Source organism: Lonchura striata, chromosome 2 (assembly GCF_050655825.1).
Source record: "Lonchura striata isolate lonStrDom1 chromosome 2, ASM5065582v1, whole genome shotgun sequence".
NCBI classification, from domain to species: domain Eukaryota; kingdom Metazoa; phylum Chordata; class Aves; order Passeriformes; family Estrildidae; genus Lonchura; species Lonchura striata.
The window spans coordinates 136,059,366-136,077,082 of record NC_140704.1 but is presented as its reverse complement, the minus strand read 5'-3'; the positions used below and the strand labels follow the sequence as shown (position 1 = coordinate 136,077,082).

The 17,717-nt window shown below is 41.2% G+C and overlaps 1 protein-coding gene across 2 annotated transcripts; it reads left to right on the top strand.

Annotated features, from left to right (window-relative positions):
- Window positions 1-1,962: 1,962 nt before the first annotated feature.
- Window positions 1,963-17,717, top strand: PABPC1 (poly(A) binding protein cytoplasmic 1). 2 transcript variants are annotated; one of them, XM_021529433.3, is made up of 15 exons: window positions 1,963-2,642; window positions 7,151-7,344; window positions 7,437-7,552; window positions 9,264-9,403; window positions 10,645-10,739; window positions 12,265-12,402; window positions 12,498-12,593; window positions 13,018-13,290; window positions 13,474-13,567; window positions 13,734-13,844; window positions 14,815-14,969; window positions 15,382-15,466; window positions 15,632-15,762; window positions 16,059-16,154; window positions 17,274-17,717. In XM_021529433.3, the coding sequence occupies exons 1-14, from the start codon at window positions 2,450-2,452 to the stop codon at window positions 16,149-16,151; spliced, it is 1,914 nt and encodes a 637-aa protein (XP_021385108.1). In that variant the 5' UTR covers window positions 1,963-2,449; the 3' UTR covers window positions 16,152-16,154; window positions 17,274-17,717. The 2 variants fall into 2 exon arrangements, with proteins under 2 accessions (XP_021385108.1, XP_085428536.1); XM_085572410.1 differs by lacking the exon at window positions 1,963-2,642 and adding an exon at window positions 2,884-2,955.

The window sequence follows — 17,717 nt, the reverse complement described above, 5'->3', positions numbered from 1 at the left end:
CAATGATGTAACCAAGTGCCAATGACAAAAACGTGTGAAAGAAGAAGCTAGTATGGAAAAGAACAGTTTGGGGAAAGGAGATAAGGTGAAGAACAGAAAAATGTAAGGAAAGGAGAGATCAGAAACAGTACATAGTACATCCTAGGGAGGGCATTATAAACCAGTATTTAAACGAGAGAAATTTATTTTTCTATGAAAATCACTGTCTAAATTTTAACAAACACATCAAACCTCACTATTAGATACTGCTGGTGCAGGCCATCTGTTGTACTCAGCTGACATAAGCCACCACTGCCACCTCAGGATGCGTTCATTTGTCAGTTGCTTCAGATTCCGGAGGGTACCTCAGTTTACCCCACCCCAGGGCAGGGTGGGGGCTGAACAAATCCGTCACGCTTTGCCAGGGAACACACGGGGAGATGCCAGCTCTGCCGTGGGTTTGGTCACCTACAACAAGAGGCTGTGAAACTGCAGCAGCTGCCGAGTGCAACTGCAATCTTCACACTTGACAGCAAAATTCCACAAGTACTCCCCCCTACGGCTCTACTTAAACCCATAATAGCAAATGCTAGTCAAAGAAAAATAAAACATCATAAAAATATACAACAAAACAATATGCAAAACTGCAGACCGTTCTTATTTTTTTTTAGTATTGAAACTGTGTAAAGACCAGTGAGAAAACAGTAAGAAAAACTATGTTAAATATAAAAGAGCAGTTACCTCCAAAACTTCTGCAAATCCATGATCTGGCTTCCTGCTTTATAATGGCATTAATGTTTAGTGCAAGTACTTTTATGTTTGTTTAGCAGAAATGAAGCACATTTTATTTGATTCTATTGTTTTGTGAGAATCTGAAACACGATTAATTAAAAAGCCCCCTAGTATTCTAATTGATAGCAAAATATTTTCCTTCCTCACAACAGGATTAATGGTTTTTTCAGACTAGAGAAAGCAGCTAAAAATAAAGCAAGGTTTTCCAAACTCCACAGGATCGCTTTGGTGTTTAAGGAAGTACCAGAGGCAGCACTTTGCGCCACGGTTTAATTGACATGGTGGTGTTCAGTCAAAGGACAGACTCGATGATCCCACAGGCCTTTTCCAGCCTAATTCGTTCTGTGATTCTGTGTGTGATTCCCCCGAGAAATCCTGTGTACGGTACAAGTCAGGACACTCAGTCGGCAAGTGTCCAAAGGCACGTGTGGAATGCGGCCTCACAGCACCTCCGCAGGCCGCCGGGATGACGGTGGTCACCTCGGCACCCACCCACGGAGCTGCAGAGACGCCAGTCAACCCCAACACCTTCAACCTGCAGCCCGAGCTCCTTCAGCACGGAACACAGCGATAAAACACGCCTCACTGAAGGAACGGCCAGAGCAGAGCCTCAAGGCTAACCCCTAAGGCTTTATTCCCGGCCTAGTGGCACCATTCCTCCGGGATCCGCAGCTTCTCCCAACTTTCCCCCCCCCCAATCCCGCCGCGCCCCGCGCACGCGCCGGGCGGCCGCGCGAGCCCCGCCCCCTGCTGGCGCGCGCTCCCCGCGGGGCCCGGCCGGTGGCGGGTGGGGCGCGCGGGGCTCGCGAGCTCGCCGCTAACGCCCCGCCCCGCGCCGGCCGTTGGCTCGCTCGGCGCGCACGCGCCCTTCCGCCCACCCGCCCTCCCCCGGCCGCGCACATGTGCGCTCCCGCCCGCGCGTGCGCCCTGCCGCCGAGCCGCCCCCACACTCGCACCGCCCCCCGTGACGCCGGGCGGGCGCAGGCGTGCTCCCCGCGCGGCCGCTCCCCCCGCCCCGCCCCGCCCTCGCGCATGCGCCAAAGCCGCCTCTCCGCGCCGGCTGCCGCGCGTGTCCCCACCCCCGCTCGCAGGTGCGCGTGCGCGGTGCGCGCGGCGCGGTGCGTGGCGCGCCGCGCGGCGGGGGCGGGGGGGCGGGGCGGGTATATATAGAGCGCGGCCGGGGCGGCGGCCGCCCCCTTGTCCCCCGGCCGCCGTCGGAGCTGTGTGCGCAGTGCGTGTGCTCCGGACCACCCGGACACGCCGGCCCGGCCCCGCAGCACCATTTATTACTAAAAAAATATTTAAAAAAGCCAAAAAAAATCCAAAAATCTTAAAAAACCTTTTAAAAAAATCATCCTCTTTCCTCATCCAACCTTCCCGACAACCTTTCCGCAAACGGCCGGTTTGATATAAAATAACCCGGTGAAGCGAAGTCCCCGGACCCGGCGCAGCCGAGAGGAGACACACAGCGAGCCCGACCCCGCCGAGCGCAGCACCCGCCGCCGCCAGCTCCACCCGGCCCGCACGGCGCGACCCGACCCCCGCCCGCCCATCCGCCGCACCCGCCGCAGCCGTTGAGTCCGAGCGGCCCCGCGCCGCCTTCGCCGGCCCCGCTCGCACCGACCGCCGCGGCCTCCGCCTCGTCAGCGCCCCCCCCGCGCCGGGAGACGGCGGCAGGATGAACCCCAGCGCCCCCAGCTACCCCATGGCCTCGCTCTACGTGGGGGACCTGCACCCCGACGTGACCGAGGCCATGCTCTACGAGAAGTTCAGCCCGGCCGGGCCCATCCTCTCCATCCGCGTCTGCAGGGACATGATCACCCGCCGCTCGCTCGGATACGCCTATGTCAACTTCCAGCAGCCCGCCGACGGTGAGTGCCGGGCCGCGGGCGCCGGCGGAGCCATATTTGTCCCCTGCCCCCCGCCCCGGCCGCCGCCCCGCATCCATTTTGCCGCCCGGGACGGGGCGGGCCCGGCGGGGTGCGGGGGGAAGTTGGCGGCGGGGCCGCCCGCGCCTCGTGGCGGCCGGAGAAGCGGGGGGGAGGCGCTTCCGCGGATCGAGAGCGGCCGCGGGGCCCGGCCATGGGCGGGGGAGCCCCGGCGGCCCGGCGGGGCTGCCCGCGCTCCCGGGAGGGGACTGTGGGTGAGAGTGCGGGCGGCTCTTCACGTCCGTCCGAGATGAAGGTTAGCTTGAGGAAAACATCGCGGTCATTAACACCTTTTAATAACCGCGCAGGAGATGGGTGTGTGTGAGTGCGCGGTTAAGAGGCCGGGAAAAGGAAGTAGGACGCACTGGCGTGGCTGGGTAGTTTCACAGGCGTCCAGGCCGAAGCGTTTGTTAAAACACCATGGCAGGACTGTCACGTGCAGGGAGGACATTAAACTACTGGGGCCTGCTTGTGCTTCTTCTTCCTTATGTAGCTGGAGCCCGAGCTGTGCTCCCATTCGTGTCTCTGTGCAGAAAATTCTCTGACATTATTTCTAGCAAGTCGCGTTTTAATTAAACGTGTTTTTTCATGAAGCCTTTTCACACTGCTTCTCCCAAGTTACATCAGTAAAGGAACTTTCTGTTCAGTTCTGGTCATGTTGGGAAATAGTGTGATCCATTTAGAGGGTGTTTCACTAAAAGAACCTACTGTAACTGGTTCTAGATCTTGTGGAATCCAATAAAAAAAAGTAATTGGCCAGGTAGAAGATATGTGATTTCAAGTACAGTTAAGTAAACAGTTTTCCATTATAATGGTTTTATTTTCAAGCATATGGAAGTGAGATATTTAAATTGCAAACATTTCAAGCAATTAGATTTAACTGGTTTTCAGAGTTAGCTTTAGCATACAGCCATTATCAGATCAGACTTCGGTGTACCGATGGTATCTGTATGTACGTAGTAAAAGTTACTGCCTCATCTTCTTAATAGGCAGATACTCCACCTGTTAACAGCTCTCTGAGTTCAGTGAGCTTTTGATTTATTCAGCCGTTCTTTAGGATGAGACTATTTGAATGTTTGTTTTGACATACTTTACTTTCATTAAAAATGTCTGGTACAGTTTCTCAGAAAAATAAGGGGTTAGTGCAGCCCAATACTGGAATATAGTAATGTCAGGGTATAAGGTAAAGGTGATTCAAATGCTGCTTGCCCTTAGTATTGACAGAGTTCCATAAGGGCTGACTTTTATCATTGTCATTAGTTAAGCAACCAGTGGATTTTGTGACTTGGTTTGTAATTTGTCAAACGTGGGAACAAACAGAGCTTCTTTCACCTGGGCAGTGCTTCAGTTTTTGAATATGGCTCTTACAAAGGTGCTGTTACTCCAAATGTGTTTTTCAGGCTTTGGGAGGTACACATATTTTAGTCTATAACTAGTCCAATTCAGTTAAAAGTATTTATCATCTTTATCAAACCTGCATCTGGTACATATCTGGAAGCAGTTGTTTAAAATATACTTAAATAGTATTGCGCGATTGTACTTATTCAAGATTTTTCAGAATTTTGTATTCTTGGCAAATATCTAGAAAGCATTTGCTGGGGGCTTTTTTTAGATCACTATGTCGATTTACAGAAATCTTGAAATAGGAGTTTTGAGGATGAATGGTTATTCTTACAATCATCATTTATTTTGTTTCCAAACTAGATACACTTTACTGGTTCGGCCAAATTTTCAGCTACATTTCAGGCTATGCCTATTAAACAGCAAGTAACAACTACCTTGGGTTTTGAAAAATAGCTTTGGAGGTGTGCTTGACATCATCAGCTGTCCATAAACGAGGGATCTCAAAGCTCTTCTAAAAACTAATTAAGCCTGATGATACATGTGTGAGGTATGCACACATGTCAGAGTTGTGACTTTTCCGAATTTGAGTCATAGTCTGGAGTAAAACTCGGGCAATCTTGTTTAATCACTAAACTGGAAACATTCTTGAGTAATCTGAAACTGCATCAGAATCCTTTTTTAGAATAGTCATGTTTCCAGAGTTTTTTTTGTTCCATGGTTATTGCTGTTTACCTTTAGCACAGGTTGGCATTAAGTGTATATTCTGAGTGATTTTGAAATTGTTAAAGTGGACTGTCCAGTTGCTCACGACTAAAATGGGAGCTGGTGAGTCATTCAATGAGAGCTCCAGCAGAATCAGCAGAAGTACAGCCCGGGTAGGTGTGTCCATTGGTAACAAGTTCGCTGCTGAATGGAGCTGCCTCCTGCAACTGGCACAGCCTTTTATGACTGAAATGTAATGAAAGTGAGCCAGTTTCACTCGCTGGGAATTTTAATGAGAGTAGCTTGTACCTGGTTGTAGATGGAGTCTAGTAATGTTGTAAAAATCTACAATGGAATGACAATGTGGTGTCGATTCGGCAGAAGAAGCTAAATTTCTTCTTTAAAATCTCCAAAGGAGAGATGAGGAGAGCTGTTGAAGTTTCCATGCTGTCCTCGTGGAGAAATTGTGCTGGTCTAAGACACAGGCTCACTATTTGTTAAGAGTGGTAATGTTTGCTAAGGACCCATAGACCTGCTTTCAGTCAGATGCCTGGGAAATGTGTCTAGGAACACACATTTATGAGGAGTGTCAGGATTATTCTAGAAGCAATTAGAAAAATTAGAATTAGAAAAGCCTCTTTTCAAGTAAAGGAAGCTCTGTTACTACTTCTGGAAATAATGAACTATTTGTTGCTGGCACATCTATTGATGCTGGCAGTAATAACTCCAATGACTTCCAGGGCAGTAGTGAAGTCTTACAAGTTTCTGTTGTGGCCGGTGTGATAGCCAGTTTTTTTTTTTTCTTTTTTTTCATCTCCTCCCCCCTCCCCTTTTGTAGTATAGAGCCTTCCAATAATTTTTCTTTCTCATTAACTCCATCTAGGTTGCCTTCTCTCCCCTGCTTAATTTATATTAAAGTTTTTGAAAGCTTTATTAACTTATTTGGAAGACTGGCATGCAATTTTTTGGCTTCAGTTTAAATAAGTTGCTGAGTTGCTGCTGTCATGTGAATATGGTAATAGTATCAATAATCTTTTTCCCATTAAAATGTTAGATGACCACCTCTTTACATGTCTTTCAGAGAATATAATACTAAGATTTATTTTTAATATTAAAATATCAGAAGAAAGGATATAAAACATGGTATATCCGCTGAATCCCAGGTTCACTGCAAATTGTCTTTGGCCATGGCATGCAACAATACAGCTCAAGACAAAAGCAGCAATTAAAGAACAAAACCATTAAATAAGGATTTTCAGTATGTGATTGGCCCTTGGTCCTCCCAAAAAAAAGTTAACTGATATGGATGCTGTATTTAAACTATCACTAAGCTGATTTCAGTCCTATTAATATCATATTGTTTTGATATTTGCAAATTACAGTGAAGTGAGTTAGTACCCATGGGTGTGACTTCAGGTATTTATTGGGACTCTTTTCAGTGTTTTTCCAGACTTACAAGAGCAAGGATGAAAAGGAACTGCTGTACTTGAGAGCTATTGTTCGTTTGTTCTTAAATACACAAGATGAGTTATAACATCACAGATGTGTCTTGTGGCTTTGGAGAGACGTGAAAAATGTGCAAGTCTTGATACTTCCCCATCTAAATACACAAGCAATTTTACATGCAGGATTTGAAAAGTTAGTTTTGGAGTTCTACTGGAAAAACTACTCAATTGGAGTAACAAAACCTGGTTTACATTACCCTGGTTTGATGTTTTAATTCTTGCTCCTTCATTGAGCTCATATGTATTGCATTGTGAGCTTTTAAAATATATGCATCATTTCAGATTTTCTAAACTAAGTAAGTGCTAGTTTTGAATCTCTTTGAACTGTCTCTTGCCCAGAATTTCATTACAGATCTTTTTGGTCACTGAGGAAGTTGTATGGAATAGCTGCCTGAATGAAGCTTGAATGTCCATCTAGCAAAGAAATGTGGTTAGTTTAGGGGAATTGGTGTTGTAGGTGTTCTTATGTTAATATTTGCAAAAGACTTCGTATAGGCACAAGCAGTACCCCTAAAAGCATTCTTATTGACACAGTATACATCTGTGTGATATGGGAGAAGCCAGCTGATTTTCACAAATGTTGAAACTTTATAACAGCTGCCACTTGTGGCTTTTTCTCCTGTCACCATAGCATCTTGTCATAGATCTAGTCTTATGGGCTAATGAGATTTCTGCTGCTTTCTCGGCTGACTTGTGCTCCTTCCAAAGTGCAGCTTTTGCTGATGAGTTTCTGCCAGTTCTTCCTTGCAAACAGCAGAGTACACTGAAGGCTTGGGTTTGCAGCTTGGTAATGGTACTGGACTTGAAATAATAACAATATTATAAAAAATTATACTTCAGCTGGTATTTATGTGCTTATTAAGATAACTAGCATTTTGTACTAATTCCATGTTTTTGCAGCTGAACGAGCTTTGGACACCATGAACTTTGATGTCATTAAAGGCAAACCTGTGCGCATCATGTGGTCTCAGCGCGATCCATCTCTACGCAAAAGCGGTGTAGGAAACATCTTCATCAAAAACTTGGACAAATCAATTGATAACAAAGCTTTGTATGACACATTTTCTGCCTTTGGGAACATCCTGTCTTGTAAGGTTAGTAGAAAATAAAATGTATTGACACACAGACTCCTCAGTTTATGCTGGAAACATTCCATGGGTATTACAACAAGATTTTTCATTAATAGGTGGTGTGTGATGAAAATGGATCCAAGGGTTATGGATTTGTGCATTTTGAGACACAAGAAGCTGCAGAAAGAGCTATTGAAAAAATGAATGGTATGCTGCTTAATGATCGCAAAGTGTAAGTACATTAATAAGTATTTGGGGATCGGCAAACTGAAATTCAGTTTAGGGCAGACAAAGATTTAAAAGCTTACCTAGAAAGAAAAGGTTGTTCTGAAAATTTCTAATTTCAAGAAGATGTAGAATTTTAGTGCTAGGGATTTTAAGAATTGTGTCACCTGCTTGTTCTGGAATCAAAGTTCAAAAAGACGAATAATGGACTCTGGAGGAAAAAGTGACAGTATTAATTCTCTTACAAGCCAATACTGTAATGAGGATGTGGGATTCTGATTTTCTGATCTTACTGGTCTGAGATAAAATACAATCCATTGAGTATTCTGAATAATACATCGTTTATAAAAGTAGTGAGGTAAGTGTATTATCCATACACTTGGAGACAGCTGATACTTAGCACTAAAGGGTGCTTACTTGTCACTAAAGTGTGGTCAGATTAGACTCATATTTTTGTATGAGTGTCTGTTAGTAGGCATATCTAGGGAGTAGAAAGTAAAACTCAGAGAAGTATGTTTTAAACATTATCACTATTCTGCATTGTAGGAAAAATATTATTTGGCAACCTCTTTAATAATATTTAGGCTGGGGAGGTGACCGTGTCTCACAGCTATGCCTAAGGGATCATTATGGTGTTTGGTATAATTGCAAAAAACAGCTTTCTAGATACTTGGGAGAGTTTGGAAAAAGGAAAACAGAAATCAGCATCAGTTTACCATCATGGATTATTTTTATATGTAGAGATGGATAGATCAAGACACAGGGAAAACACATGTTTTGAAACTTCAGTTTTCCTGCTTGTTCTATTCTTGGCTGGCATATTGTGGATGTTTTTATTCAGTGTCCATTGTTATACAAGTTCAAATTAGTAAAAATGGTCAATGTGCAGTCATAAGAGCACAGGAGTAAAATATATCATGAGAGTTAATTTTGCTTTGAATTTCTATTCAGACTAGTCTTTTAGAAATAAATTTAAACACTTTACTACCAAAATCTGCTGAACATACTGCACTTTCATTCTTACTAAAGTTAGAGCCTACAATAAAATTTGAAAGTGGGAGTCTGCTACAGTCAGAAATCAGTGTCAGCCATGTACAGTCTGTGCTAGGGCATGTCCTTGGGCTGCAGAATGTTATGTTCATGTTCTGCTCATGTTCTGCCAGTATGAAGTAACCATTGGTGTTCCCAGCCAGTTTGCAATGGTATTTGACTCAAGAGCAAGTAGAACTATTTATCTCCCTGTGCCGAGAAACAAAGTCTTTGATACAGGCTGGAGAGGTGTGTTAGGGAGGGGAGGGACAGTTAGTTAAATATCTCTTGCTTAAAAACTGAATCAGAGAGCAGTAACTGCTTTTAGGCTGCCATGCTTTTAGCGTGGCACAGGGATTATGCTGTTATCTAGAATTTCTGTTCAGCCTCTTAGTACTCTTTCCATTGTCAAAATCTTGTTGTCAAAGGCTCTTTTGTAAGAGTGAACAATCTCACCAATGGCTTGAAAGCATTTTCATGCCTTGTAACCTGGATAAACATGCTGGTGTAGCAAAGGACAGTGGAGTTGTTTTTCTGACTTTTATAATAAATATTTTATCTAAAGAATTTCATACCTATAGTGAAGAAGACTGATGAGGAATAAAATACAATGCCAGAGAATTAAAGTAAATCTTTAAACCTTGAGACACTTGCTTTAATGTGTATTACTCTGTTCTTCCTGCAACCAGATTTGTTGGAAGGTTTAAATCCCGCAAGGAGCGTGAGGCAGAGCTTGGAGCCAGAGCAAAAGAATTCACCAATGTTTACATCAAAAATTTTGGAGAAGACATGGATGATGAGAGACTTAAGGAACTCTTTGGCAAGTTTGGTAATGTCTTAATGTTTATATAAACACACGTGAACTCCAATTTACTACATGTATCTTACCTGTACAGTGCCTTGAAATACAAGAAATCAGAGCTATCTGATGTTGATGTAGAAATGTAACAAAGGTTACAGAAAAGTTGGTACTTAATTCAAGTTTCAGATTCAAATATGCAGTAATAACTGAATTTTAAGTAGGCAGAATATCATATTTAGTCCTGCCATCAGAACTGTTTTCAGTAATCTGGAAGTAATGTGTTCATGGGTTCTGCAGTGTTCTCTGATTTAGTACAGATTGATTTTATAAATGCACTTACAGGATGTGTGACTAATGAATTTACTACTGCCTTCATTGACCTGCAAACTTAACCCTGTTATTCAGTTACATTGTCGTGGTTGACCTAATAGAAAATTATAAGGAGCTATTCCAGCACCAAGCTATGAGATTCTGCCTTGACCCTCAGTTACACACAGAGCAAAATTATGGTGGACATATGACCATGATGTAGTAATGTATATGATGTGTTACCATCAGAATAGGAAATCCCATAATGCCATTAGAGATTCTTCACGTTTTATTTTCAGTCGCACTTTTTAAAAATCTATTTTCTTTCCTGTTTGTTTTTGCTGTTCTCCAGTGGCTATTATGTAAAGCAAGGGAAAGCCTCGTACAAGAGATACCCTGTAGCAGCCTTAACACCAAAAGGAAATTCCTTTCTGCTATTCAAGTATCAGGGGTTGAAACAGTAGCGAATTTAGCTGCTAGACCTAAACTGCAATTTTTTGAACTGCAATTTTTCAGAGGTTATGGCACTGCTGAACTAGGATGGCCTTTCACCAGGATAAGTAGTGAAATGTGTACCTAATTGCTAGGCCTTTCTCTGGCTTTTTCAGTACCTTTTTCAAAGCATGGAAACACTAATACTTATTAAGTGTCATAATTTTTAATGATGAAACAAATTTCTTTCACTTTGTGGTGAAATTTTCTTTCACTTTGAGGTGAAATGTTGGTTGAAAATACATTAGAAAATAAATTCAGCATGATGAACTTCAGCCACAGTTGCTGAAGTTCATCAGGGCAAATTAGTAATTTCATATTAATGGATGACATTTACTTGATACTATTATTAGTGCAGGAGTCCTTTGTAATACAAGTGAAATAAACTAAATACTATGTTCTAAAGAGAATGTTCAAAAGGTGAGAAGAATACACTGTATATGAAGCATAAGTATTTCTCTTTTAAGGTCCTGCTCTAAGTGTGAAAGTTATGACTGATGAGAGTGGAAAATCCAAAGGCTTTGGCTTCGTTAGTTTTGAAAGACATGAAGATGCCCAAAAAGTAAGCTTTTGGACTTAATTTTGGGAATCCTGTCACTGAGACCCAAATAATATGTTTCATTGAGTGCTGAAGTTTTTTTAATTGGTCAAGGACACTGCAAAAAGAGGTGCTCACTGCCTAAATTACTTAGCAGAGTTTCTGTCATTTAGAATGCTTTCCTATGAGCAAATGTCAATTGGTCTGAGAAGCCTATTAAGTCAAGATATTCTGATACAGCTGGAACTAGTGTAAAAATGGGAAATCTTGAATAATTTTAAAACCTGTTGTAGCTGGGCTTAAAGGACTTAGTGATATATTTGGACTCTTGCATGCTGAGCAATATACAGCATAGTGAATTACTACATCTCTGAATCACTGGATCCAGTTTGGTTGCACAAAATTTTTGTGCCTTTCTGCCTTTTGCACAAAAGGCAGAAAGAATTGTGTTTTCTGCAAAGTCAGCAGGAAAGCTATTAATTTTATAAAGTATGTTTGGCATAACTGTGAGAGAATAGTCGTAGAGCCCTGTAATGTTGCTTTTAGTATGATGGGTAACTTTGGAAAAAGGGTCCTTTTTATTCGTGTAAATGTCTATATCATGCCAGTATGCTGTTTAACTTAATGTTTTGTCAACTGTTTGCTTTGATATGTCAGTTTACTGTGACAGCAGGGACATGGCATCAGGAAAAAAATGCAGTACAGAACAAACAAAGTTTGCTTTTCAAATGGCATTTTGGTGATTTGTCTATACTGCAAGTGTACAAGTGAGATTTTAGAACAAATCATGATTGTCTTTAGAACATCTTCATCTTTCAGTCTTGCACACATTAATTGATGAATAGTTTCTGTTACTGTAGTCAGAATCACATTATGTTTTCAATAACATAAAATTCCAATATCTCTGTAAAAATGTCTAATGGCTTTGATCATAAACGTATGCAATCAACTGGTAACTTCTGGTTTTAAATTAATTGAGTAAAATACATGCCAGAGTTTTACATATGAAGAGTTGTAACTCAAAACAGTATGAAGGGAAGAAGTTCACATTTTCATACTTCTAATTATTTCCTTAATGAAAGACTAAAAAAAAAAGTGTACATATCATCTGTAGCTTAACATTTAGTATAGAAAGATCTGGTAGCTACTGCAGTTTCAGGTGTTACTTTTAAAGACAGAAGTAGGTGAATTAAAGATTTTCAACTTTACTTGCTTACTCTTTATTTGCTTTTCTCTGCCATTAGCAAGATAAGGCTGGAGAAATAGTTCTTGCAACTTGGATTTTTTCCTCCAGCTCCATATTAAAAAAAAGTGGTTTGCATCCCTTGTGACTTGTCTTCAGCAGGACAGAAGCATACTTGGAAAACAGTTTTCATGTTGCCATAAGTGAGGAAGTCTTGGGATATTTTGTTTCAATTAGTGGTTTTTTAAGATGGATTTGCTCTTTTTTTAGAATACTTATGTAGATTTTGAATTTGAATTGCATTTTTTGTGTGTTTGAAAAATGCTGGAGTACAAAGCACTGCTAACTTCATGTTTATCAATAAAGGCTGTAGATGAAATGAATGGGAAAGAGCTCAATGGAAAACAAATCTATGTTGGCCGGGCTCAGAAAAAAGTGGAAAGACAGACGGAGCTGAAGCGCAAGTTTGAACAAATGAAGCAGGACAGGATCACCAGATACCAGGTTCAGTTTTAAATCAAGAGAGCTAACTCTGTTACATGATGTTCTGAGATTTACACAGAGCAATTGCTTTTAAAAATACTTATCTGTTTTCTTAGGGTGTAAACCTTTACGTGAAAAATCTTGATGATGGGATTGATGATGAGCGTCTCCGAAAAGAGTTCTCTCCATTTGGTACGATCACTAGTGCAAAGGTAAAGTTCATAGATTGTGCTCATGTATTCTCTGAAAATAAGTAGTGATCTGTCACCAAAGAAAAGTTAATTTCATTCAGTAGCAGATGTGACCCACTGTAAATGTGGGCATCAGCTTTCTTGATTATTGTACATGTCAGGTTAAATGCCATATGATCATCCTTTCTTGAAATTAAGTAGTGAGACTAAAGTGAGAAAAATTACATCTTTCAGTGCAATATTGTGCTCATTATTATTTTAGTTATATTTTCATCTCTATTCAGGTAACAGTTAGCTATTAAACACAATAATACTCATTTTTATAAAATACTCAGTAAAACAAACCTGTGGTCTCACTTCTAATAAGCTGAAACAAGAAACTCATACAAGTTGAATAGGTGTGACACAGAAGATTTAGTTTTAAAACTAAGTTTTCTACTGACAGGTGATGATGGAAGGTGGCCGCAGCAAAGGATTTGGATTTGTATGCTTTTCGTCACCAGAAGAAGCCACCAAAGCAGTCACAGAAATGAATGGTAGAATAGTGGCTACTAAACCATTATATGTAGCTCTAGCCCAACGTAAAGAGGAGCGCCAAGCTCATCTGACCAACCAGTACATGCAGAGGATGGCAAGTGTAAGAGCAGTACCTAATCCTGTAATCAACCCCTACCAGCCAGCACCTCCTTCAGGATACTTCATGGCAGCTATTCCTCAGGTACGTGTAGAGATGAGTAACTGAATGTGTTGTATTACATATAAAATATGCTTAGATAATAGTAAATAGAACGGTTAGCATGTGTCTGATTTCAGCATTTTAATCTCTTAGTGGAAGGGTGTGGGGCTGTTCAGCATGCCCTTCACAGACAGCAAAGTTAAGGGATGTTGTTGTATTTGGCAGACTCAGAACCGTGCTGCGTACTATCCTACTAATCAGCTCGCTCAACTTGCTAGACCTAGTCCTCGCTGGACTGCTCAGGGTGCCAGACCTCATCGTAAGTCACTTCTTTACCTCTTTCCAGTGATTGCTGTAAACTCTGTAGCATCTCCCTTTGCACTTCCAGATAGGTTTTCACGGCATTGCTGTATTAGTCTTCTGTTTGTCATGCTGTCATCACTCAGTGTTTCAGCATGTAACAGTATATTTTTTCTAAACCATAGCATTCCAAAACATGCCTGGTGCGATCCGCCCAGCAGCACCCAGACCACCGTTCAGCACCATGAGACCAGCTTCTTCCCAAGTTCCACGAGTCATGTCAACGCAGCGTGTTGGTGAGTTTGATTTGTGCAAACTTTAAGTATTGGGCTTCTGTTCAAATTTTGCTGGTTCAGCATGGTCTCACAAAATAAACATTAGTAAGTTTAATATCACATGTGATATTCCTAATGAATAAGCTAATATCACCTTCTAGTAATTGCTTTAAATACTGTCCCAGCAAAGACTCCAGCTATGATCCCATCTCTTCAGGATGAATCACTTATTCTTATGTGCACTTCAGTAATACTGTTAGATGGCTTCTGCCATTTCTAAACATAGTTGTAGCAATTGTAATAATAGGTTGCATGTAGAAATATTGAGATGACACAATTTTAGCTCTTAGTAATTTTTTTATATTTTACATATACATACTTTATTATTGTGAGCCAGTATCGTGAATGCAAAAATCTGCACATCACTGAACCAGAATTGACTGCAATCATTGAATGGTTTGGGTTGGTAGGAACCTTAAAGCATATGTAATTCAGCCCCCATGTCAGAGGTAGGGAACTCTACTAGACCAGGGTACTCGGAGCCCCATCCAGGCTGGTCTTGCACATATCCAGGGATGGGGAGTCCACAACCTCTCTGAAGGCGTAATTCTCACAGAATGTTATCAGACAGCCATTTACTTCCTAAAAGTATCTTTTCTAGAATGACTGACATATTGTGCTCAGGAAATCAAATGTCCTTTAGCTTATAATGAAATGATATTACTACTCAAACAAAGTAGATTTTTTATCATGGATCTTTTTGCAGTAGCATGTAAAAAGGGCAATTCATGAGTGAAGTGACTGGAAATCAGCAGCCAGTAAATTTCAAGGTTTGAACCTTTGTATGTGACCAGAGATGTGACAGTTGACAATACTATTAAGATGAATCTATAACACAATACCTAAATTAGGTATTTGATTCAAATTGGTTTGTTGGGCAAAATAATTACAATAATTATTCACATATGGAATTCTGTGACTATTTTTTCAGCTAATACATCAACACAAACGATGGGTCCACGTCCTGCAGCAGCAGCTACTGCGGCCACTCCTGCCGTGCGCACAGTACCACAGTACAAATACGCTGCGGGTGTGCGCAATCCTCAGCAGCACCTCAACACGCAGCCGCAGGTTGCTATGCAGCAGGTATGTGATCTGGGGAACTGCTCCGTGTTTTCACTGATGTTCTTTGTAGAGGAAGGTGGTGAGGGTGATGGGAGGGCTCTGCATCATGGCAGTAGAGTAAAAGCACTAGGGAGTTAAGTATATTTGAAGTCCATCTGGGACAGGATATGATCCCATGTTGCTTTGCTCTTTTCAGTTCCCTCATACCTTAGCATAAATTCTTGTGTTTGCTCCTCAGTGGAGCAGTTTTTCATAATCTTCAGCATCATCACTCAGCTCTAACTAGTAATATTTGATTAAACAGGCATAGTTGTTAATTTCTTTGATGTTTCTGACACTGTAGGCATTGTGTATGCTGAGTTGTGAAATACTGGCTGTTTGAAGCTGCACCTAATTATGAGTCAGGGTTTAATTTGCAAATCTTAATTTGCAGCCTGCTGTCCATGTGCAAGGTCAGGAACCCTTGACTGCTTCCATGTTGGCTTCTGCCCCTCCACAAGAACAAAAGCAGATGTTAGGTAGGTACATGATACCTTTCTCTGTGCATTGTAGAAGGACAGTTTTGAGTACATTTTTTCAGTCTTGAAATGCAGAGTAAATGGTTTTAACAGTAGAACAAGTTTGTTTCCTTTATCCCTTAAATTGAGGCTGGATTTGTCCCTGACTAACTTTCTTTTTTCTAGGTGAACGTCTATTCCCCCTTATTCAAAGCATGCACCCTACTCTGGCGGGTAAGATCACTGGTATGTTGTTGGAGATTGACAACTCTGAACTCCTCCACATGCTGGAGTCTCCTGAGTCTCTTCGTTCGAAGGTAGGTAGACTTTTGCCTTGCACTGGGTTCCATAGGTGGTTACGTCTACATTGATCTAACAATTGTTCGTGTTGGCACAGTGGAGTAACAGCAATGCAGTGGTGGCTCAGGGCAAGAGTATCCTCTTTCAGAGGGTGACAGTGACTTACATTGCACGAGCTGGAATTGTAATGTTCTCATTTTTCTTTTCAACAATGTAGGCATTGTATATATGTATAATTTCCACTGTATTATTAACTTAAATATACAAAAATTGCTGAGCTTCCCTTAATTAAGTTTTCATTTGTACTTAACAGGTTGATGAAGCTGTAGCCGTACTACAAGCCCACCAAGCTAAAGAAGCTGCTCAAAAGGCAGTTAATAATCCCACTGGGGTTCCAAGTGTTTAATAAGTAAGTTTGGCTGCTGTAGTTCCATAGGTTGACCAAGGCAAGTGTTTGGTCCGTGGCCTTGTAAGCAGCATGTGTCCAGGCTCTGTGTCAGCCAGAGGAAGTAGCAGCTATGATAAACAAACTTCTGTGCTCACTTGGTTAGCAAAAACTTCTAACAACACGTTTAGCTGGAGTTAGTTCTAGGCATGTGTGCAAAAATAGCCAGTTCTGTCAAATGCTGCTATTCATACTATTGAGAGCAACTTCTGGAATTGAAATAAGCTTAAAATGGTACCCCTTTTTCCTTAGAAATTAAAAGAACTTATTCATACCGTAGTTTGTATATACTTTACAAATTCTAAAATTGTCTAGTAAGTGAAAACTAAACTGTATCTTGTCTTGACTTCACATTTGGGTGAACTTAACGCCAGTTAAAATAGTGATTTTTCTTCATTGCCTTCTGTGGGGTTGGTATCTTAACTGTGCATGACAGAAGCAAATGGTGGTGCCTTAACAATTTTGACAGGGGAAAAAATGTGAAGTTGTGGATAAAAAGGAATCTGTTATCTCTTCTGTCTACTTAGGTTTTGCCTGTGAACTTGCTTTTCACATTTGTAGATAGCATTTGAAGGTGCCTAATTTAACATTTAATCACATAACTTTTTTCCTTTTGGAGGAAGAATTCGAGTCATGATTTTTACACATTTCTGTTTGTGGAAATAAGTGCTGAATAGATTGTCTCTCCTGAACTAAGATGCCCATACTTTAAGACCATTACTCCATCTGGTCCATGATGTTTTAGTAATTGAAAATTGAAAATATTGCTAGGGTAGTTATTTGTTGAGCCTCAAAAGTAGAGATAACCCCACAGTCAATCGCAGTAACGTTGTGCTTAAAGCAGTGCTGTCTGAAGGACTGTCCAGTTCTAGAGTCAGTGTTGTCTTGCCAAGGATCACAGACTTTTGAAAACCTTAGTGTCCCCTAAAAAGTGGGAGGAGCTCTCATACTCTGTTTCTAAAGAACTTTGGTATCATTGAAACAGTGAAAGCCCAGAGTGCTGCGTGGTATGCAGTAGTAAACATGTCAGAAAACATACAAGGTGCTGCTTTTGAGGCATAACAGCGTTGTTTTTCTTCACAGAGCTATCCGGGACTACAATCTAGAACTTCGCTTCACCGAAGAAAAAAAAAAATCTAAACATGGAAAAACTATTAAATATTGAGAAAAACATTGCAAAATATAAAATAAATAAAAAAAGGAAAGGAAACTTTGAAGCTTACGTACAGAGCAACGCCGGGGCTAGCAAAACAGATGCTAGTCCTAGATTACTTATTGATCTAAAATTTTTAAAAAAAATAGTAAAATAAAAAATACAAATTAATGTTTTTTAAACCCAGGGGAAAAGAATTTTCAGCACAGTACAAAAATTTAAAGCATTCCTTTCTTTAATTTTGTAATTCTTTACTGTGGAAAAGCTCAGGTTATCACCACTGTTTTAGTTGACAGTGAGAATTGATAGCTGAGCAAAGAAACATAATTTGGATTATAAAATTCTTGGTTTAATAAAAATTCCTTAAACACTGA